We start from the raw sequence: 24,830 nt of genomic DNA, 5'->3' as shown, positions 1-24,830 counted from the left end.
CTATCCAGACTCCTAGAAATGTTCCTAACACCTTCGTGAAAGACTGGTTGCCACAAGTGCTGCCACATCTCATCGGCTGTGCCTGCAAATATCAGCGTTTGTCCAGGTTTCTAGTTTGAAGAAGGGTCTGTTGGCAAATTTATAGACAGAATTAAGGACTTAAATGTTGAGGAAATACATATTATACTTCAGAAATGTGGTGTGCATTACTGAAAATAAACGGTCTTTATAAAGTGAATTACTTTGTTTTTATCCAGTGGATATTTTTAATGGAAAAATGGCCAAAACAGGATGTATGAAAAATCTTGCTTCTACTGGTAGACAAACTTGCAAGACCAGCACAACAGAAAAGTTTGTTTGTTTTTCCACTACATTAACAGGGACGCAAGTTCTGGCAGAACAAAAAGCAGACTATATGTGCAATGCTAATATCTGTACATTACATAGGAATTGTTCCATTTTTTTCTGCCGTTAGAATTATCATCAGTTAATACAGAAAAACGTGAAAAATATGCTGTGCAGCATACAATTACAGACTTCCTTTCTATTTCATTAGGTATCGTTTGCGCCACAGCTAAGGGAGCTGTGGTTAAATCAAGTGGTAAGAGACCAGAAAACTATTATGTGATACAGATTTAGAATAGAGTTTTACTATTTTTGCTTCTGTTTTGTGCAGCACTCCAATCTAGATGCATCATTGCTAGTAGTTTCAAATGCATGTTTGGCCTTTTGTAAACCAGGTCCTTGGTAATAAGAGGAAGAGAGCATCCACAGATGCCTACTACACACAGTATAATCTGAGCAGGTCCATGAGAGGACCATTTCCTGTTGCGTCCCTTTAATTAGCATTCGGAAGTCTCTCCGGTGTGGGCCAAGGGCAGGGGGACAGGACCGTGTGGGGTGGGGGTCACAGCAGTTAGCATTCTTTCTGGGTGGGCCTACAAATTCCATTAAAAAGATATGAGAAGTGATGTTTAGAACAGCATGAAGTAGGAGAACACACAATATTATCACTGCTTTAACTCCAAACAGTCATCCAGGTGTTGGACAAAGGACATTTGTTGTGTTAAAATGTTTTCTTAGTGTTCTATAGACTAGTGACCAAGTGAGCTGGTCCTTTCAAAGTTCCTTCTGCTGGGGTCCCATCCTTGTTTGGTGGAACTATAAACCCATCGCTGCTGCCTCGCCCCAACTGGTAGTAAGTGTGTAGCTGCTGGACATGGTTCCTGGAACCCAGGTTTGGCATGCTCTTGTAGTACACGTCATCAGCATCACTGCTTTTGGCTGGCGGGACATCGGTCTGAGTGCTGGTGGTGACACTTTCTGTGGCTGGCATGCCGACCAGAGTAGGCATGCTAGTATAAAGAGAATCCCTGTTCGGTGACTGGAGATCTTCTGTGTGTTCATTGGTCAACAAGGGGAAAAAACTCTCACTGTTGTCTTGTGGAATCCGTTTCCGGCTGTAATGGTGAGGCTGGTGGTTCTCCGCAGAGTAAACCTTGGGGGGCAGCAATGGGGCGTCCGATTCCTCATGGATGAGTTCCAAGCCCATGGTCTCTTCCTGGTTGAACGAAGTGACATCATCGAGAACGATGGCGTCATCCTCATTCCTGCTGCCTAGGTTGTTGACAAATTTGTTCATCAGATTCCTACTCTGTTCATTAGCGCGCTCGTGGTTGTTCAGATAGGAAGGTATATAGTTCGAAGTGAGTTCTTTCAGAATCTTTTTCTCTAAGGCAGTCTCGCTCTGGTTATAACTATGGTCAATGATTTGCACACAGTTGCTCAGGTACTCACTGTTGGCAATGCTGTAGCTATTGCCGTGGTTACCATTCAGTGGTAGAGTATCCATGACACTTGTATCCCTGGCATTGTTCAGAAGCCCCTCTGAAAAATATCACACAAAGAAAAGATGACTTGTATCAGAGGGTACAGGCATGTGAGTCTTGCTCTACAGAGATATTGCCCTAAGGAGCAAGGCTATACTGTTTAGGCAACAGAATAACAATAACAACACAAGAAGAGGTGGGGCGTAAAGAAAGAGAAATACATAAATCACAGGGTTTGGAGATGAAGAAAACAGCATGGACTAAATAAGCTTTATTCTGTACTACAAATAGAAACCTATGAAGCCATTCATCACCTTATGTAGTTCCGAGTTAGTTCTGAAAAATCCCAATTTAATACAGATATGTTGATCATGAAAGAAGCTTTTTGTGGCAAAGTAAAATAATAATAATAATAATAATAATAATAATAATAATCCCAAAGTGCAATGTAAAAGGATGGTTACAAATTAACAGGATAAAATAATATTTTTCATGCCCAGCAACCCTACTAGAGAAGCAGCTGCGTGTACAGTTCCCTAAATGATAACATTTTGAACTTGGTCTTTGGTCTACTCCACTGTGTTAAGACATTGCTGTAATGACTTTTTGTCTCTTGAAATATATTTGCCTCCTCAAACTCAGTGGTGGGAAACATCTGACCCCCTGATTTGACTGGGCTAAAAACTTTCATCAGTCCCAGATAGCAGAAGAGGAGTTGTAGTCCACCAACATATGATGGCCAGTAAAGTTCACATTCTGGAATCTTTGGAATCTTCTGGCCTCCAAAGGCTGGCAAATTACTTCTACTTAGTGGCTGACTACTGCTATGCAACATAAATTAATGAGGTTATTAAGGTTAATAATTAAGATAAAAGAACGATTAATCATCATGTTTTACAAACTCCCCAAATATGATGCTGAATACAGGGCCAAACTAGACAAGGCACCAAGTGACCAGATGCTTTTGTTTCAATACAAAGCAGCTGCATGTATGTCTCGGTCTGCAGCTTTGACTTCAGATGGCGTCTCTCCTCTCAATGAATGTCTTAAAGAGGGAAAGTGGATGAGGAAAAACAGATTGAAAATGAACTAAGAGACAAAACGGAGGTACTTACAGTAGGGGCCCCTAACCCAGGTATTGTGGTACAACCTCCAATGCTAGATGGGGTCACACTCCCCTCAAAGGACTGTGTTCGCAGTCTGGGGGTGCTCCTAGACCCGTCGCTCTAAATGACAAATCAGGTAAATGCGACGGTCAGGATTGCCTGTTATCAGCTTTGGCTGATATGCCAGCTGTGCCCTTTCCTGGAAGTGAGGGACCTAGAAAATGTGGTGCATGCATTGGTAACCTCACAACTCGATTTCTGCAATCCACTCTACATGGGGCTACTCTTGTGCTTAGTTCAGAAACTTCAATTAGTGCAGAACATGACAGCCAGGTTGGTTTCTAGCAAAGCCAGAAGTGATCACATAACACCTATTTTAAAATCGCTCCACTGGCTGCCCATTAGTTCCTGGGTGCAATACAAGGTGTTGGTTATGACATTTAAATCCCTAAATGGCTTGGGTCCAACCAATTTTCAGGACTGCCTCCTTCCGTATAATCCACTCTGCGCACTCAGGTCTTCTGGGAGGAATTTATTGCAGCCTATGCTAACTAGGCTGTCTGCAACCACCGAGAGGACCTTTTTGGCAACCACTCCCAGATTATGGAACGCCTGCCAGAGGAAATCCGTCACATTACCAGTTTAAACAGGTTTAAAAGCTGTTAAGACGGATTTCTTCTGGCAGGCCTTTCCCGAACAGATAACCGGCCACTAAAATCAGAACCCATTACGTCTTTGAATCTGCTATAGCTACTATTGGAACAGTTTATGGTTATGTTTATTTTTGTTTATTTTAAGGTATGTTTTAAACTGTGAATTGTTTAATTGTTATTTTAGGGGGTGGGATAATAATAATAATAATAATTACACTGCTCTTCAGCCAATAGGCTATCAGAGCGGCTTATAAATTGTTAATTAGACATGGGACTGTACTGTTTTAACTTGTAAGCCACCTTGGTTGTCCCAGACAGAGAGGCAGGATATGTATCAGACTTGAGAAGCAATGCTGGGGAAAGGGATTTTTAATCCTTCTTTTATTATTTTCTTGATCTGAACAATATTGCTGCAGTTGGTCATTTGAGACTCTGGACTTCATAGCTTCTGCCTCCCACCTCCAGCTATTATCCTGTGATTTCTCTGTCCCCAAGTACAGTAACTATCTTGGAATTGCATGATTTGCAACTGCTGTTACTGCAAAGCAACCAAAGCAAAACAAAACAATGTACCTTTACTACCATAATAATATATTTTTACATAAAAGAAAATAAACACCTGCAAGCATGTCTCTGGGTTGGAAAACCATCTAGTTGCTATTGCCTACAGCACATCCTTAAAACTACGTCTTTCCTGCCTTTGGAAAAGTAGGTGGATCAATCCACATCTAGGTGGGCATTCAGGGGGCATTCACACTCATTTTTTTGTCCTGAGGAGATGCAGATCTTTACACTGATGCACATCAGGTTTGTTGTTCCCATTTTGTTTTGGGTTTGTGAATCTGCTCGAGTCATTTTTGCCCTAGTGTTATTCATATGTGCCATCGTTTTGAGATAAAATGGATCCGCTTCCTTTCAAAGAAATGATACAGTGTGAGCCGAATCGATCTGGAAACTTATTCACACTGCCAATTATGTGGATCTTTCAGAAAACATCAGTAAAAAATCAAATATATAAGTGGATTTTTTGCCAGACCCTCTCTAAGTGCATCGAGTGCATTCAGGACATGTGTGAACAACAGAGGTTCAACCCAGATCCATCCTGGATTATTTTTGTAGTGTGAGTGGGGCCTTAAAGCAGGATAATTTGTACTGGGTGTTTTTCTATTGGGGGGGGGGGGCAAGATTTGCATCATGGGCAGTGTTAATAACCAAAGCAAATAGACCTGGAACTGGACCCTGCATGTCCAGCTGTGTCCTTCCCCTCCGGTGAGGAGAGGAGGACCCTCCTTCTCTCGTCCCCCCCCTCAAAAGTGCATCTTGGCAGCTGGCAGTTTCAGGGAGAAGCAGGAGGTGTTGCCAGCGCCTCAAGACACCTGGCTGCGGATAATTTCACACAGGGGGTGCTAGAAACCTTGTGTGGGAAGCACAGGGCTGGTGAACACGTGTGAGCAACAGAACATGGAGAGATCCATGGGGGGCACTACTACAACAATGGCGGCCACTGTACTAAATGAGGCTCCACAGTACCGTTTTCCAGCCCTTGTCCCTCCCAACTCCACCATCACTAAGACGAGGTGGCGAATCATGGAGCCAAAGCCCTGCAACACATAGCAGAACCTCTTTTGCCTTCAGGTTCTGGTGGTGACATGGGGAAGGTTCTGGTGGTGACATGGGGAAGGCTCATCCTGCAGTGGGTTGAGGTTTTCCTAGACAAGTCACAGAACCCTGGTGAAAATGGAGGGTGAGGGGGGCAGTGTCAGACATCCAGAAAGGCAGCCTTTCCCCAGTAGGGGAAAGCGGCACTCCTGGGAACATTTGAGGCATCTCTTCACAGGGCAGCACAAAGGGGGCTGGCTTTTATAAGTTGAAAGAAAGAAAGAAAGAAAGAAAGAAAGAAAGAAAGGAAAAGGCCACCACTTTGCTTTCCTGTGGTCAGCTGTCATCCCTTGCTGCGTTTTGCTAATTTTCTCTACTCCCAGCACCCCTTGTGCAGAGCCACTACATTTCTCAACTGGTGTTGCATTGATCTGCCTGGTCCCTGTGTGGTTTTCCCCCAAGTAACAGGTTATAGAGATGGGGAATCCCCTATTTGGCAGAACAGAACAGCGGGAAGGATTCAGCCACCCGGCCACAGTATCACTTCCCGACTGACTCAGAGGCACTGCAGCTGCTGTGAATTTCAAGATAAAATGAAATTGGGAGAGATCTGATCATGGAAGGCATTTTACCTAATTTGGCCCTAATAGGCAGCATTAATTTAAAAAGAAAAACATTCACAGGTTGAAAAGTTCAATATACAGCAGTCACTGGGGTGTAAATTTGATTGTCTGTCCCAACTAGAGTAGACCTAGATCCAGTGGATCCAGTTGCTCTTAGCTAACTGGATTTTAGTTAAGTAGTCCAAGGTAGCAATAAGCAGCCAACACACAATCCCATGCTCACTTATTAACAAGTCCCCAGCATTTCAGCAGGTCTTACTAGTAAGTGTGGATGGGATTGCCTCCCTCCTCAAATCTGATGTACGGCCAGGAGGAAGGTCTACTGAAGTGAGAACTGGCTTAGTCAGTTTTTAGTTACTTACTCTTACATTATGTTTGATATGTATTAATTAGGGATAATAGTAACATTTAATTGCAATGTTTAAAACAGATTTCATCCTACTAAAATTTTTAGATTTTATAATATTTTTACGATGCCATATCTTATTCTTTTTACATGATGTCTATTTTTGCCCTTTTGGGGAATGGTTCACTGTTGAAAAGTGGCATATTAATGTACTCAACCTCTATTATTCAAGTTTCTAGAAAGTCATTATAACATTAATAGCCAATTACATAAACAGATTTGTTTAACTTTATGCATGTAGGCTGCACTCCTATACACACTTACCTGAAAGTACCTTCAATTGAACTTGGCGAGACTTACTTCTGAGTTGACATGCATAGGATTGCACTGTAAGGATACAGTCCTAGGGTTTCTGAGATGGTGCCTGAGGGGACATAAGATACCTTGTGGGCAGAGAGGTACGGAGATCCTCTCTGGATGGCACTAAAATACTATGGCCACCAGTGGTTAGGGCAAAAAGGAAATGTTTTGGTTTGTATATTTCAGGGGTTGATCGTCTTCTTACCCAGAGAAGCCCTTGGAGCTGGTGGCATTATTGTCAGCCCCACTAAAATCAGTACCAAGAAAAATAAACAAAGGGGGGGGACCCTGGTGCCAACAGAAATCAGACAGTAATCAATAGTAAGAACTTGAAAACATTACTGGTTTTGGCTACAACTCACAGAACCTCCAGACTTCCCAAATCAACCATCTTGAGGATTCTGGAAATTGCAGTCCAAACCTGTGCAGCAGGAGGCCCAAAACCAAGTAGGAACCTGCTGAGACCTTTTTCAGTTCACTGCAGGAAGTCATGCAGCTCTTGTCTTGGTCCTTCATGTGTCTGATCACTCTTAAACATTGCTAAAACTTGTCTGACAGCTGTAATATGTAACATTTTATTTTTGCTCTTTTGTTTTTCCTATCTTGGCTTTTATATTTTCAAAGAGAGAATGACCATTATTCCTTTGACTCAGACAGAAGCTCAGTGCACTTAAAGTAGTGCACAAAATCTTCCTAAACTATCTTAAGGCTGTAAGTACCATGCTTTACATGAGAAAAAATTCCAATACACTTAAAAATGAGTCTAGTGCTTTATGAACTGCAGCTGGTCCTACTAAAGGTGTTTTGACCCTGTTCCTGTTGGGTTCTGTCTGTCATATGGCTAAGTGCAGCCATTGCAGCAGCCTGCATATCTTGAATATTCAGGGTTGGAAGGGCTGAGAGAACAACCCACTGGATCTCTCCAAGTAGGATGTTCTACAGGAGGCAACAGTTGGCCTTCAGAGGCTCAGGGTCCAACTGGGTTTCTTAATGCAAATTGCAATCCTTTACAAACATAGGAAATATGAGACATGATTAAGGCTTCCATACGATCTTTCCTCTTAGTTCAGATGCTGTTGCTAGAAATAGCAAACAAGGCTTTTGGAAGAGGAAAGCAATTTGTTGAGCATTTGTTGTCCATTCACATCGGGAAGAAAAACTATTCATACACTGTTTGTGTATCTTCTAACACAGTGATTTCAGTCTGCATATGTGAGGCGGTATAAGCCCCATAGAACTGAGAAGTGTCTCTGCATGCAGAGCTTGTGATGATCACAGCTGAATTGTCCCCAAAATGTCATTTTTACTTGACATTTTAGTACCTTCTGGATATACATCTAATCTGTGTTTTAGGCAGGCAGAAAAAGCTATGGATAAAAATAGCCATCACATATGTAGAATGAAGCCATTTATTGTTGTGGTATAAATCTCCATTAACAAACCACAGGGCTATAACAACAGATACTTGTGGGTTACTTTGTGTTTATGGCTATGCACAAGCCATTGCTGCTTCTTTCTTTTGCTAACCATTTCATGGAATTATTAGCTGGATGCTCCCATTGTTGTTGTTAATTACAACAACAACAACAACAAATTTAGAACAATTAAGGGTTGCCTTGCCTTGAAAATGAATTATAGCTCCCATGAAATGTACCACAGCAACAGGAGAAAACAGCATGATTTTGCAGACAAAGATGTTTTAACCAAAAATAAATTTCATTCTCATACATAGTTACATAAAACTAAAACAGATTGGATGAAAGGCAAAACAAAAAGAGACAAAATAGACTTATCTAATCTCTATTAATATTTATCAAATATGGCTTATTCTTGATTTCTGCACTTTAAGAGATGAACTGTTTTAAATTATCTACATCATTGATATATGATGCATTAAAAAGTGAACTGAAAAAAATTACATTTGATATGCAATGTTTAGCTTTACTCCCATACTTGTCTCTCTGTAGGGCTCTAAACGACAGCATGAAGAAAAGGAAAGAAAAAACAACAAGTAAGCTTACAGCGACAATAGGAGGAATATGAGTCAAAAGCAAACTGATGATATGCAGAAAAAAGTGTTAACAGAAAGCATTTCAGTTCCTGAAAAGTGAATGAAGTAACATTACATGGGCTATTCCTACTTGACGGCATTAGTCACATGTTTTAGTCACAATAATATATGCAGTAATTTAAAACCCGTCTTCAGATTTTTAAAGCAAAACCCAAAATTAGACTGGCACCTGTAAAATCACCATGTCAGTGTCCTAAAGTATTTTCTGAGTCTTAAAAATGCTTTTATTTACTGTCAGTTACGATAACTAGTGCTTGAAATCAATTCCATGTTAACATGACTGATTCCCTTCTCTTTTCTGTGAGCACCATGTTCCTATTACAGACTGCCAAAATAAAGCTGCTTCGGGTCTCTTTGGAGGTATGCTGTTTAAATGATGCATGCATCCTAAGAGTCCAGAGGTCGAACCAAAGCCACACTCCATTCCTAAGCACTGAGTGCAGCTTTGGTGCAGCTTCCGGATTCTTAGGACCCATGCATCATTTAAATAGCATACCTCCAAAGAGACCCGAAGCAGCTTTATTTTGGCAGTCTGTAACAGGCCGTAGTTTTCTTTTCATACACAGCATTCAAAGTACTCTCAAATGAACACTAACATTCTGAAGAACATTTCCAAAGTTATGCCAAGCATTTTAAGGTCTTTGTGCAGAGTCCACAGCGATCAGTAAAACGGCTTTTGGATCAACAAATACTTTTTAGCCTAGTAGTAGGAAACTTTGGGAAACTATACTCAGTATGTAGATATAAATATTTTAAATCAACAAGGAAAATGATCCTTCATAAATTTTCATCTTGCAGTGTCATTTTCCCTAGGACTTTTCATGGGGCGGATATCTTCAACCCCACAGAGAGCTGCTCCAATTGCCCAATGGCAGAGTCAGCCCAGCGGATGGCAGTCTATGGTTCCTGAGGTCTCCCTTCGTGGAGGAGCTTCAAGGCCCAGCCTGAACAGCCATTCCTCCTGCTGCTGCTTTTTAATGCAGCTGGGCCATGCTTCTTCCTCCACAGCAGCAGCAGACTATGGCTGCACCCCATGATTCCTACGTCCATCCAGGGCCTCATCCCCATTACCTTTTAAATTGGATCGCAAATCGATTTGACCTGGTTCAAACAACCTTGGTTTCTACTTAATCTAAATTGCTGAAGCGATTCCGAGAGGGGGGCCCATGCTCCAGACCCATTTAACCCACGTCTTTTTGATGCTGATTTTTTTCTGCTTTTTTTCCGATAAATCGATTCTGTGCAAGTGTGAACCACAAGTGGATGAGAATCGATTCAAATTTCCCCTTTGGCTATCTAGAACCGAATCATTTTGAATCAATTCATTCGTGAATGGGAACCACAAGTGGGTTATTTTGATGACAGAAAATGACAGAAAATGAGATCGGGGCAAGTGTAGTGTAAACCATGATCAGATGTCGAATCGATCCATCGATTCGGATCGCACACCAATTTTTCTGTAAGTGGGAATGAGGCCCAGGACTGTTTGCTTGCAAAGAGAATCGGCGGGTGCCATTCTAAAGGCATGACTCACTTTTCTTTTCTCCTGGGAACAAGTAACTCCTCCACACTGCAGAATTAATGCGGTTTGGCACCGCTTTAGCTGCCCTGGCTCAATGTTATGGAATTCTGGGATCTGTAACTTTGTGAGATACTTAGCCTTCTCTGTCAGAGACCTCTGGTGCCATAACAAACTACAAATCCCGTGAATCCATAGCATTCAGCCATGACAATTAAAGTGGTGTCAAACTGCAGTGCAGATGCACCTGAGGATACATAAGTTAAAGTTCATTTGGTTGGATTCACCACAGTCACCTTGGAGAAGCACTTCATGCAATTAATGCCAAAGTTGAAAATGCCACATGTATTTACCACATGTCTGACATAAATCTGTATTGAATGAATGTTTCACCACATGAAACATGAATGTGCTCATGTGGGACATTCATATCTAATGGCTGTTTGTCAGCTGCCATGCATTTTTAAACAGTTTTTATACAGTTACACTTGCAGAGAGCAGAGGGCTTAGAAGCAGAGCCTGGTCCTTCCCAGCCAGCTCAGGCAAAAGCAAACTGTTGCAGCCCCTCCTAGCTTGTCTCTCCTTCCTTATTAGCAACTTTTGCCATCTTGACCACACTTTGATATCGTTGTCATCTGTCATCTGTGAAATGTTGAAGTGTAGGAGAGAGTAATAGCTTCTGCCTCTTCCTGCAACTGCTAATGCAGGGCATTTTTTTTTTGTGGCCCTCAGTATCCCCTACATCCCCAAAGGCTCTATGGGGTGGGGTGGGGATCTGGAGGGCATTTTCACCATGCTATGTCCCCCAGGCCATTTTAAGACCAGGAGAGGCATTTTGCAAAACCAGAGGTAAAGCAGAAATGGCTTCTGGTCAATTCCTTTTTTGAAAAAAGGCTTCTCCTGGGCTTCAAATGGCCAGGTTGTGTGGTACAAATATGGCAGAAATGCCCCTCAGACTCCTTAAAAGGGCTTTGGAGGGCATCTGGGGCAGGGCATTTTGTGTGTGTGTGGGGGGGCTCCAAGGTCTCTCCTGGAAGAGGAACCCAGCCCCCTTGCCTCCCCCTAAAGGAAAATGGAGGGTGAGATTTGATGGCAGGGAGGCTGTAGTTCGGCTACACAGCAATTCTCACAGGCACACTTTCTCTTTTCGTAATATGGCTGTAGTGTGAAAGAGGAAAGGAGAAGGCTATGAATGGTCTCTTAAAAGCCTTGAGACAAAGCCTAAGGTGTTGAGAGTGGTATCCCCGTCTCCTGTGGCTTTCTAGGTCCAGCATGGTTGGAAAGTGACTCAGCACCGTTCGGCCCCTCAGGAAGTAGCCTGTGAGTCACTGACCAACTGACTGAGGAGGGATCCCTCTTTGGCTTTTCTTTGAATCAAGGACTTGATTTCACAGCACAATCCTAGCCATGTCTACTCAGAAGTACGTGGCACTGGGATCACAGAACAGAGTGGCATTGTGTTGTCGTGTGCAACAGGGAGACCCCCTCCCTTTTCCCACACACATATTTCTATCTCCCCTTTTTGTGCTTCAGCTCCTGCCATTCATTGAAAATGTGCCTTTTATGCGTAGCTGGGCAGCTTCCCTTCCACCTTCTCCTTTGCAGGCATAATATTAGAGCTGTGTCTCCTCAGTTTCCCTTTTCTGCACAATGGGTTCCTGAGCACTGTGGGTAACATGCAATGTTTGTCTTTCCATGGGTATGTTGTTAGCTGCCCTACTCTCCCTCCCTCCCTCCCTCCCTCCCTCTAGGCCCAACAACATGAAGGTGCCCTTCGGCCCTTGGTAGCCAACCAAGTCAGGAGAAGAGACACTGCCAGAGCTTTCCAGAGAGGTCTTTCCTTCTTCCCAGGAGGACTGAAGGGCAGTGGCCAGGAAGAGAGCCCTTTCTACAGAGACCCCTCCACATCAGCCAGGCCTTCCTGGCTTTACCATCCTTTTGGCACCACCTTAAAAGGCTTCTCTGTTTGCAGGCATTGGCTAAATATCGGGCCACTGGATATGCATAAATAATTTCTATCTTTTAAAATATGTGTACCTCTGTATTACCCAATGTAGAAGACCTTTAGGATTTTTATTGCAGAAGGAATATAGTTTTATAACTCTATGTCACTCTATGTCAACTCCACTTTAATGCATATTGCTTATTTTCGGATATCATAAATTAATAAACAATGGAATCGAAAGGTGCAACATTTGTGCAGGGCAATGAACATGGAAAGTTTTGTCAGATCCTCACAAGTGCATAAATGCTGAGGTTCTGGACCCTGTAAACTTTGGCAGGGTACAGACCACCAGAAAGAGGCGGCTGGCAGCCACCTCTCTTTTGCGTGTAGCCACACTACAGCAACCAAATTGCGTGACACGGCTACGTGAGAAAAAAGGAGCTGTCCCAAACTGTGGGCAGTGTGAGCACATTGCTGCTGCATGGCTCTAGGGACGTAGCCAAGGGGGGGGGGGGTTCTTGGGGTCCAGACTACCTTTCCATTAGAAAAATGAATGGTGTGTGCTGCTGTGCCGCCGCACCCAAGGCCCATTATAATGGTGGCACTTAGTCTGGACCCCCCCTTCCTAAAATCGTAGCTACGTCCCTGGTGGCTCCATCTGAAGGCCGCGCAGCAGTAACCTCATTGCTACGCGCACTGTCTATTTGGCACCATGCAGCGAGGACGCTCTCGTCACATGCTAAGGGCAAGGGGAGTGTGGACGGGGCGCCCTTCGCACATGATGAGGGCGTCCTTCAGGGCCCGTCTGTACAAGCCCTTCGATAACAAAAATGACCACAAGTGTGTTATTTATTTGTTTACACCTTACTATAGATATTCAAACAAACTGCCAAGGCCACTGCCATGATATGACTAGACATACCTTCTAAAATTCTGGCAAATATTGAATTTGTACATTGCCTTTCACAAATTCATTTTTAAAAAAACTTGTATTTAGTATTATGCTTTTTAGTCTAAGCCTTGTATCATTTTTGCAATATGGGATAGCAGAAATATAGTTCTTCAGGGCGTGTAATTCTATTGTCCATCACTTGGGATGTGTGTGTGTTTGTGTGTGTTTAATCACACTACACATTGCAATGGGAGAGCCAAGCTTGGTGTAGTGGTTTGAGTACTGGACTACAACTCTGGAGATCATGGCTAGATTCCATGCTTGGCCATGGAAACGCACTGGGTGACCTTGGGCGAGTCACACTCTCTCAGCCTCAGAAATGATAGGGTCACCTGCTAGAAACAATTTGAAAATATACAACAAAATCAACAGCATGCATCAATAAGCTCAAAATATAATTCAAAAATATTGAAGTGTTAGTCTCTAGAATCAGTATGTAGAGAAATCTTGTAGCACCTTTGAAACTAACTGAAAGAAAGAAGTTGGCAGCATGCGCTTTTGTAAACTAAAGCATCTGAGGAAGTACACAGAAGTCTACAAAAGTGCATGCTGCCAACTTCTTTCAGTTACTCTCAAAGGTGGTACAAGATCTTTCTACATACAAGTTCAAAATAGTAAGGGATGTCAATGTTTTGTGAATGGCCAATGTCAATATGGTAATGATCACTGTCTGTACTTTATGTAATTTCCCTCTGACCTTAGTTTACAGTACCATCCCCACCCCATTCTGGTCCCAACAGTTTAGCTATTAAAATGCTACAAGATTTTTAATTGGTTTTGTTGCAACAGACTTAGGGGCTACACAGACTGCCCCAAAGGGGAGGTCTGCAGCCGCCCCTTTCCTGGCCGGATTGGGGCCAAAGCAACTTCATGCCACATCCCTGATCTGGCTTTTGGAGGGTGGAAAAAGGAGCTGCAAAAAGTGCCTCCTTTTTGCACCCTCCAAAGGGTGTCATTGGCACTGCTCTAGGAGCCCCTTCAGCACTGCGTCATGATGGCACATACTGTCTGGAGCACCATGATGGCACCATGGGGGCAGAGTTAGGGCAAACATTCTCAGGATGCTGTACCGACTCCACCCACACCCCAACCTTTTGGGCCAGTCTGTAGAGGCCCTAAGGCAAGTATCCCTCTGGAAATCCAAGCAAGTGTTGCTCTACGTCTTGTCAGAAATATGGAGAAGAGGATAGCCCATATCACAGTGACTAAAACTACAGTGATAAAGTCAATAATAGTGATTTGAAGATTGCTCACAACTTAATGCATGTCCTTGAAGGACACATCTGATGGACTGCATGCTAAATACTAGAGAAATTAAAATACAAAATCAAGCATCTATGTTCCTGTGAGGCATTCAGTTCTTCAAACACTTAAACAAGCATTCACATTACCACATCAAACTGTATGTATGAGTCCTTACTGAAGTACTCAAAGACAGCAGCTAAGGACATCCAACTTGAAAAAAATGAAAAGGATTTCCAGGGGTGCATTACTATTCCCTATCTTGAATGAAGTGAACTCCAAGAATGAAAGTTTCACTCACAGTGATTTTGGAATTAGGGCAGAGAAGACATTTGACAAACTGCACTGTTATAAACAAGGTGGTTGCATGTTTTTGAAACATGTAAAATTCCTTGTGCTGAAGGAAGCAAACAAAGAAGTGAAAAGGTTAAATAATATATTTTTAACAAGTGGTATCTTTGGCAATCATGGGCCATGGCAGAAGTCAGCAACAGGAAGTATTGTTTGTGCTGCTGGAGGGTTTGTATAAGTATGATTTACAGTTACCATTGCAAGGGATGTTATTATTTTTCTACATTAGAGGTAAGAGAAGGCAAGGGCACCAACTAAAACTTTTTTTGAGGGAGGAATGAGGAAGTTCCATTATGCTGCTCTCATGAAGGCTTCCTATTCCTCTTCCAACCTTCCCTTCTGGGTCCCAATCCCTTTCTTCTTTCCCATCCAGTGAAAACAAAAAGTTTATTTCTGCTTCCAAAATTCATTTGACCTATTTTCTCCTTCCTACACCATTGTGGCTGTGAAAACAGGCTTATTTCCAGTGTGCAACAGAGCAGAGGCAAACACTTTCTTGACAGGGAATCTGTGCCTCTGGAAAATGTCTGCTGCCACACTGGATCAGCTGCAAAGGGGGGCTGGGAAAGGCGTAGATGTGCATAAATGCAATGAGTGCGTGTTGCATGTACACACATTCATGTGTGTCTTTCATTGTGGAATTTGGGCGGGGGATACACATGCGTATCTACAGGGGTTCCTGAACTACTTTGGAACCTCAACATCCTCACTTGCAGTTAGTTTGTCTCATGGGCTGAAAAAAGTTCCTTGCTCCTGTTCTAAGGGTTATTTTTAAGGCTAAATGCAACTGGAATGAGAATTTCCATTGGGATTATACCTGGGAGGGAAGATTTTCTCCATGGGTATTGCAGTCCTGATCAATCTCTCTCTCTCTCTCTCTCACACACACACACATGTACCTGGTTTTATTTTTACATATAAATGTACTCCAGTCTTGCATTATACCTAATAGGTGATAACCTGATCTTCTCCTAGAGAAGAATACATATAAAGTGACTACCAATATTAGCTTTCTAAAACTCTGATGTCACAACTCTAGGCAGCAGCCCTGAACTAATTGTTTCTTCCTTTCCATCTCCAGCCTTGTCTTGCCAAGATGCACCCTCCCAACCTGAGGCTTGCCATTAGCAAGAGAACGATACACATGCAAATCACTCCTGCCTTCCCAGGTCACACAGTATATTTATACCCAACTCCTTTCCAGGCAAGCATTCTCTGAAGATGCCAGCCACAGATGCTGGTGAAACATCAGGAAGAAACTCTACTAGAACATGGCCACATAGCCCCAAAACCCCACAAAAAACTATGGATGCTGGCCATGAAAGCCTTCGACTTCACAATATATATATCGAAATCATCCACCATCCACACTAGTAACAACCCACTCTGTCTGAGGTACAATGCTTGTCACTACTCTAGCAAAGGCTCCGTGAGGCATACTAGCCTCACAAAGGACCCAGCCACCTCCTGAGTGACTTTTCAGAATGGCAGCATTCTACAGTACTTTATAGCATTTGTTGACTATCTTTTTGATGTCATTTCCTGTTTAAATGCCTAATAATTATGGCTCACAGTAACCCTTTAATGCCTAGTTACTATTAAAACCCACATTGTACATTTTCCTTGTGACTCTATATCCCAACAATCCCCTTCAAAAATGAACAATGTGTGTTTCCATGAACCTTCCCGTTCCACACAGTACCTCAGGCTTTCAGCTTCCGCTCACGGTGCCATGCCCAACTGCACTGGCAACATCTCGTGTCCGTCTACCTGTAGGGCCTTTGTGAGGATGTCTGCAACATTGTCCTCCGTACTAATATAGACAAGACTTAAGACACTGTTTTGTACTAACTCCCTCACATTCTGGTACCTCACACCTATATATTTCCTCCTGTTCTTTAGGTTTTCTGCTTCAGATATGGCAATACAAGACTGTGAGTCCTTGTGTACAACAGTTGGATCTGTACACTTCTCAACCAAGTCTTCCAGCAGTTGCTTACCCACTGCACTTCTCCTGCCACCTCAGCTTCTGTGGTATTCAGTGCCATGCAACTCTGCTTTCTGCTCCTCCAAACCACTGGACTATTTGCAAACTTGACCAACAGACCAGTCACCAACTTTCTGTCATGCAGCTCTGAGGCAAAAGAGCTGTTCACAAAACACTCCAGCTGTGCATCAGATCCCTGCAGCACTAGCTTCCTTTCCTTGTTCCCTTTCAAGTATCTCAGCAGCCTTTTTGTATTGCTATCCAGTCCTCCACTTTTGGACTGCTGACTCTCCTGCTCAAGACACCTACTGCAAAGGAAATGTCTGGCCTGGTGTTATTAGCAACAAAAAACAAACTTCCTATTACAGATCTATACAGATCTGGATGTTCAAACACTTTATCAGACTCACTGGGCTCTTAATTACCTTGGCACTCTCTAAACTGCACTTTTCCTCCAGCCTCTCTATGTTTTTGGTCTGACTCAACAAGATCCTGCCATCCTTAGTCCTCTCCACCCCAATCCCAAGATAGGACTTGAAGTTTCCCAGGTCCTTCAACACAAACGTCTTTGCCATCTCCTTCTGCACAGCTTAACTTTCTGCTCAGTCTGAGCAGCCACACATAGGTCATCTACATAAATCACAAGTGTGACCTCTCCTTTTGTGTACACACAAGCATCTGTAATGCTGCGCTTGTATCCCAGCCTCACCAGCTCTTCATGGATACAGAGGTTCCAACAGCATGCACTCTGCTTAAGCCCATAAAGAGCTTTCTGAGCTTGTATACCTTGCCTCCTTGGCATGATCAAACCCTGGTGTTTGCTCCATGTACACTTCCTCATCCAGCTGTGCGTTCAGGTAAGCTGTCTCAAAATCAAAATGCCTAATTATCTGGCAATTCTTGGCAGCCAATGCTAACACTAATCTGAGCCTTTCTGGCTTTGCAGTTGGACAGAATGTCTTGTCAAAACTCTCAAAACGCTGCTGAGAGACTCCTCTAGCCACCAACCTGGCCTTATACTTGTGGGTATGTTTTTAATTCAATTGTTCTTTTCCATTGTGAGCCACTCTGAGTCCTTATTTTGAGGGAAAGCAGGGGATTGGACTGGATGGCCCTTGTGGTCTCTTCCAACTCTATGATTCTATGATGGGTTCCATCTGGCATCTCCTTCCTCTTAAACACCCACTTGCAACCTACAACCTTCTGGTCTCCTGGCCTTTCTACCACTTCAAATACCTATTCACCAAGGATGAGAATTCACACTCCATGGCCTCAATCCATCTCTCCTGCTCTTCCCTGGGATAGGTAAGAAGCTCCTGGTAGCTCTCTGGCTCATCAGCCACAACAGTACACACTTTGACATTCTGCACCACAAAACGATCAGGTGGCCTTCTGGCTCTCTGAGTCCTCCTGGGGATTATTATCTCTGTACACCCCTATCATCCTCCCAGTCACTACTTGTCTGCACCTCTGCATCTGTACATGACACTTTCACTAATTTTCTAGTAGTGATGGGTGAGTTCTGTGTACCTGTGGGTTCCCTGGAGGTGCTAGGCTGGCCATATGGCTTAACCTCTGCTGCTCCCACCCCTCTAGTTCCAGTACTGACTCCTTGTTGTCCCATTCTCACACACACCTCCTGGTTCGTGTGGATCTTCTCCCACCCAGCGTCTTTTTCAAAATTTGCACTCCTGGATAACAGGATGCAGCCATTTCCCAGATAAAACCTGTAATTATTCCCCTGATACCCCACAAACATCAATCTCCACCACTTGGGGTCACCTTTCTTTCTGAAATTTTAGGGAACCAATACATTGGCATACTGCCCCAAACCCCTTAGGTAGCTTAGGTTGGGTATCCTCCCAAATAACATGAAGTAGGGTGTTTGTTTCACAGCAGAATTCCAAACCCAGTTAGTGATGTGGCAGGCAGCCAGGATTGCTCCCCCCACAAAGTCTTTCTGCGGGCCCTGCATCAAACAGCATGCAATCCTTTATCTGTTTTAACACCCCAATCTTTCTTTCCACCAAACTGTCTTCCTGCGGAGTGGCAGCATTAGTGGTGTTATGGTGGATGCCCTTCTGTTTCATCCAATTGTTCATGCTTTGGGACAAAAACTCACCACCCCTATCTGTCACCAGAGTAACAACCTTGTACTCAAATTCCCTTTCCACCATCTCCACCCAGTTCTTGAATGTGGCAGCAGCCTGATTCTTTTCCCTGAGTGTGTAAGCATAGGAGTATCTGGTGTGTCTATCGACAATGACCATCAGATATCTATTATTGCCCACAGATTTAGCGAAGGGACCGGCCAGATCAGCATGCACCATTTGGAAAGGTTTCTGGGTGGTGCATTTGCTTTTCTTGACAACAGGAAAAGCCTTTAGCTTTATCTTGCTGCACACAGAACAATCCAGATGATTCTTGCAGTCATTCAATTTCAGCCCAGGGCAAACACTTCCCAGTTTCCCAAAACTAGTGAAACTAGTGTGTCCCAGCACCTTATGAAAATAGTGTGCACAATTTGAGTGCAAAGGCACATTGCTTACTGTAGCACACTCTGCATGGTCATCTAAGAAATATAATTTGTTGTGCTTGTATGTTTTTGCACAAATCTGCCCCCCTTTAGTAATGACACAGTCACACCCCTCAAAATGTAGGGCATATCCGTCTGTAGTCTGTGAGGACACACTGACCAGACAATTTTGTAATTGGGGAGCACACAACACATTCTCAAAGTCTTTAGCAAACGCAGGAAAATACACGGTTCCCATGTCACTTATTTGGCTTGAACCCCTGTCAGCCAAACCCACAGGGTCTACACATGAGGGCTTGCAGTTCTTCAGCAAAGACTTCCTGTTAACTAAATGATGGGTTCCTCCACTGTCAACAAGCCAAATGTATCTGGCTTTAGTGGTGAGATGGGCTTGACAGTCACTGTTCTTCACTGCCGATACAACTCCCTTCCTGTTTCCAGGAGACCTGTGTTGTCCTTCTTTCTGGCAGCAGGTGGATTCTTGTAGTTCTTCTTGAGATGACCTGGCTGTCCGCAATTGTAGCATCTCCTGACTTTGCAAACAGCTGCATTCTCGGCTTGTTGAACTGCCTCTGATGATGTGTTTGCTGACCTTGGTTCGGCATGTTGCTGTCTTTGAATGCCTTTCTCAAAACATCTTTCCTCCAAGACACATGTCGACACCAAGCCCATTGAGAGCTCGCTCTTTGGAACCCCCTGTAAGCTGTACAGTATATGATCAAATTCATTGGATAAGCTGCCTAGTAAGAGGTATGCTTTTTGTTCTTTAGCCAACTTTATTCCTCTGTTTTCTACCTCTAGGAACAGATGTTGCATGGTGGACAGATGCTCTTCTGGAGACTGTCCCTTTGGCATCTTACAAGCATACAGTCTCTTGCTCCAGAGCATTTTCGACAGTGCAGAGTCGGATTGATGCACTTCTCTCAGTGCATTCCAAACCTCCTTGGCAGATACCTTATCCCTTACATGGTCTAAGTGACTGGGCTCCAGAGTGAGACATAACGTAGCTCTGGCTCTTCTATCTTCTTCAGCATTTTTGACAGTTAAACCTGCTTCAATTACATCCCAGAGTCCTTCTCTTATTAGGACTGCTTCGGCATAGACAGCCCATTGGCTGTAATTGGAGTTATTTAACTTTGGAAACTTCACAAAATCTATGCCGGCAACAAAACAAACAAATGCTCGGCCTTGACAGCCTTCCACAGTTCTCACTATGTGCTTAATATAAGATAATGGCTGGCAGCTCAGCTCCTTAACTCTTTGCCTTCCGGCCCTCAGACAGTTTTAGTTACTCTTCTGGGTAACTGCTCACAAAACAGCTACTCATTCAGATGCACAGGCAGATCCTGAGGCGCACACTGGGCCCATAACCCTTGTTAAAACGCTTTTGATGTTGCGCAGCACGTGAGGCAACACGTCAACGTTTGGCACCAGATTTTCCACCTTCGTGACTGTAGTCAGCAGCTTGTGAGCTGGAGAAACACCTCTCCCTCTGGTGTTCCAAAGAATCCAGCCACCCTCCTGAGTGACTTTTCAGACTGATGGCATTCTACAGTACTTTATAGCATTTGTTGACTATCTTTTTGATGTCACTTCCTGTTTAAATGCCTAATCATCATGGCTCACAGTTAACTCTTTTATGCCTGGTTACTATTAAAACCCACATTATACATTTTCCTTGTGACTACATTCCAAGAAATAAAAGCATTGGTAACAGGCAAATCTGTGAACCCCACTTCTTGGAAGATGAATTGCAGCACCTGGACTGGACTCTACAGGCTAATGGTACCCCAGCTCATAACATAACATCAGAATGGCTACCAGACCCAGAAAAAACCCAGAGGAGTGAAGACAAACAACCACTCAAAGGGAAGGTATTTTTACCATACATCAAAGGAGTCACAGATAGAATAGGTAAACTGGTGAGGAAAAACAACCTCCAGATGATCTATAAACCGACCAAGAAAATCCAGCAAATGCGTCGCTCAGCGAAGGACAGGAGGGACCCTCTTGCGGCCGCAGGAGTTTCTTTTATTTATTTTTATTTTATTATGTTATTTATACCTCGCCCTCCGTGCCTAAAGGCTATCAGTTTACCACACACCTGCGGACAAGTCTACATAGGGACCACCAAACATAGTGTTCAGACAAGAATCAAGGAACATGACAGACACTGCAGACTGGGTCAGCCAGAAAAATTAGCGGTAGCAGAACATCCTGGGCATAAAATGCTGTTTGAAAACACTGAAATTCTGGCTCATGCCAACAACTATCAGGTCAGAATGCACAGAGATGCCATTGAAATCTACAAACACCTGGACAGCTTCAACAGGAAAGAAGAAACCCTTAAAGTAAATAAAGTGTGGCTACCAGTCCTGAAAAACACCAAATTTAAGACCCAGCAAAATGCAAATGAAAACCACCCAGGATCAACAGACAATGGACCACTAATTAAGCAGACACAAATCCTCCTTGCATATCCTCCCAACCTGAGGCCTTGCCATTCAAGAACAGAACAATACACAGATTAATCCCTCCTCCCAAACTAGAGTCACACAGTATATATATATATACACACACACACACACACACACACACACACACTTCCATGTCAGCATTCTCTGAAGATGCCAGCCCAGATATGTAGGTGAAACGTCAGGAATAAACTCATCTGAAAAACACATAGCCTGAAAAACCCACAAAAAACTATCCCCTCTTGGTAATTGCCCCCATTTGACATCAGGATGGTGGGTGGAAGTTGGGCAAGGGTGCGATCTGATACTTCATTCATGATGGTTACGATTCAAGCGTTGTCATCGCACACTGACTATCAGAATGTAGCCTCCAGCTTTGAGGAAGGGGAGAAGTAAGTCTTTATAGTGTTCAGGTCTATCTGAGGTCTGGAGGAAAAACACAAAAGGGCCTTGGGGACGATTCTCCTTATGGTTGTTTTTGGACACTAGAAATGCCCCTTTCTCATTTTTTCACTCTGAGTGCTTGAATCTTATTTCCATCCCTAGGAAGCTTCCAACCTCTCCTCATAGCAGAAATTCTATGCCATCGTGTAGCTGTGTGTATTCTCAGTGCCTTCCTCAAGAAGACAAATCGAGGGAAACAGTACCTGTTAACATATATTAACTTGGCTACCCAGTGCAGCGGCTGGTTGACATTTTTGCCTGACCCTGAATTGGCCCTTGGAAACCTTTGGCAATTCCAACAGGAATTTCCCAGTCAGGACCACAGAACATATTGGAAACGTCCATAGTTATATCACCTCTTAACACCATCAGATAAATGGCCTGGTGGATAATTATATGGTGCTTTAGAAATTAAGATACAAAAATTTGTGAATTAACATTATAAGGACTAGTACTGTATCTGGTATTGCAGCAGATATACAGCCTATGCTCCCAGCCTATCCAGAGGTATGGCATCTCAGTTTAAAGTACTCAACCTCTGTAATCTTCAGTGGCCATGAGGTTATGAGCCAGAGCAGTGGAGGGGAGGCATTTCTTCCTTACATTTAGGACTTTATAGAGAAACACAGAACACTGTCAGAGATGCTTTAGCCCTTGCTCAAGAAAACCTGAAGAATGCATAAGAGCAAAAAGCACCTCAGTGGTACTGAACTTATTCTAGACGAAAGCAATTAGAATGAAGTATTTATCTGGAACAACTTTGAAGAACGATATTATTTAAGTTTTTAAAAATAGTTATCATAGCATTAAAATACCTTATCAAGGGGAGGATCTTTTAAACTGTCAATTCTTTTGTTAATCAGTTGAGGTCTGGTGACATATTAAAGGTTATACGATGGTTGCTTGTATCCGCTGGGGTTTGTTTCTGTCCCAGGACCCCTCATGGATACAAAAATTTGTGGATGCTCAAGCTTCATTATATACACAATTGTGGTAAAATTGTGTCCCTTATAGAAAATGACAAAATCAAGGTTTGCTTTCTAGAATATTTTTAAACCACAGATCGTTGAATCCATGATGCAGAATCTGTGGATATAGTGCGCCAACTGTATCTATAAAGGTCAGATCATCTGAAAGTAAGGACTGTAGACTAATCACAGGATGCAGAAATTAATAATCTTTTTTTTGGAAATCAATATTTTTTTGTAAGGGCAGGTTTTGCTGTAAAATGTCAATTTGACATCATCATCATCATTATCACCATTTCATAAGTGCCATTTTGCCTTTAAACAAAGTCCATGCTACATGTCAATGCAGTTCATATTTCTGGAAGGTTTCTAGAGCATGTATCTGCTTGTCAACAAGATAGGCAGGGAAGGCACATCTTGTTTATAGATAAAGTAGAGGAAGAACACTGCTAGATTTTGTCAACATGACAAATTTTAGATGCCTAGTCCACAAACAACTATCAGGGGAGCCGCATATAATTTCTGTGTTGCTCACCTTGGTTTGATCTGTTCACACTGAAAATCACCATGGATTACATCTTGAATGAACTGAAACAGCTAGTACATTACTTTGCTGATTTTGAAAACAATTCAGGTTTTCTATGGCTGCAAAGCCAGAAATAATTGTTGTAGGAATATCATACAGTAGGCTCACCATTATCATTACACTTTATGATCTCACTTCTGATCTCTCATGATAATCTGTTGGCAAAATCCATTATGAAAAATACCTGATTCTCCTCTTTATAAACTCAGCTGCAATAGCCAGAGAAATCCATACTGACTTGTGTACATTCATACAATACTTATTTACTTTATAGTCTGATTTACTCCACAATCTGGATTTATCTATGGCATATGTGCATCTGAAACAATGTGAGTGAAATAAACAGTTGATTTATTTAAGTCCTTTACAATCTTTACTGTCCTTATCAGTGACTGGATGAAAACTATAATGCCACTCATTTCATTTCCAGGGACTATGTGGCATTTTTGTTTGCAGTTTGGGTTTCAATAAAAAACACAGACCATGTTTGCACAATCAATGGTTAAGGTGCCAGTCAGTGTTAGGAGAGAAGAAGCCATGGTGCAAATAAACACATTTTAACAAAACTGAACCAACATGACATGTCCACTTACACTATACATGCTAGTCTGTAAAGAAGTCTGTAGGATTTCTGAGTAAATAGTATAGGATTGTGCTGTTAGCCGAAATCAAGTTATTCATTATTTAAATCTCATTTATTTCAGTGAGAACCAAAGGCAACAATCTTAGTCTGGATCTGATCCATATGACAGGCCATAAATATATAATTGCAATATCTTGTCATAAGCACCACAGAATATGTGCAACACAAACTAACTTTTTTGGGAGAACTGAGTATTCATAGGCTTTAGGATGATGGGAAATGTAAAGTATAATTCTCACTTTTACTGTCTGGTATGGCAACCTTTTAAAAAATAATTAAGGCTAAGTACAGACATGATTAATTATTTACATTATGGAAAAAAAACTTCCATGATTTATAATGGATATGTGCCACAGCAGTTTATGTTCTATAGCCGCCTTTTCATGGGACTGAATATAGAGCAAAGCATAACATGTATTGCAAGACATTAAATGTTTGCAGGAAAAATAAAGTCAGATTAACATGTTTTTGTCTCTTAGCTTGAAAGACTAATGAACCCATTCAGCATTTCATAGCAGAAGACCACACAGTCCAGAGAAGGTATTATTTGTATACTCTAATATCTTTGAGAAAGGAGATTTCCACAGTAGGCATGA

The 24,830-nt window shown here is 42.6% G+C and overlaps 1 protein-coding gene across 31 annotated transcripts in view; it reads right to left on the bottom strand.

Moving 5' to 3' along the window:
* Positions 1-238: 238 nt before the first annotated feature.
* ADGRL3 (adhesion G protein-coupled receptor L3) overlaps positions 239-24,830 on the bottom strand; it is a 459,475-nt gene continuing 434,883 nt past the window's right edge. For 12 of the 31 annotated variants that reach the window (XM_042454239.1, XM_042454270.1, XM_042454253.1 and 9 more), the window contains one exon: positions 239-1,887. In XM_042454239.1, the coding sequence (XP_042310173.1) occupies positions 1,088-1,887 (800 nt within the window). In that variant the 3' untranslated portion in view covers positions 239-1,087. Of the gene's footprint in view, positions 1,888-6,480; positions 6,581-8,435; positions 8,488-24,830 lie in introns of all 31 variants that reach the window. The other 19 variants (XM_042454237.1, XM_042454245.1, XM_042454268.1 and 16 more) reach the window with 4 other exon arrangements.

This window comes from Sceloporus undulatus, chromosome 2, assembly GCF_019175285.1.
Source record: "Sceloporus undulatus isolate JIND9_A2432 ecotype Alabama chromosome 2, SceUnd_v1.1, whole genome shotgun sequence".
NCBI lineage: Eukaryota > Metazoa > Chordata > Lepidosauria > Squamata > Phrynosomatidae > Sceloporus > Sceloporus undulatus.
Note: the sequence above shows the minus strand (reverse complement) of the source record. Positions and strands in the feature narration are given on the sequence as shown.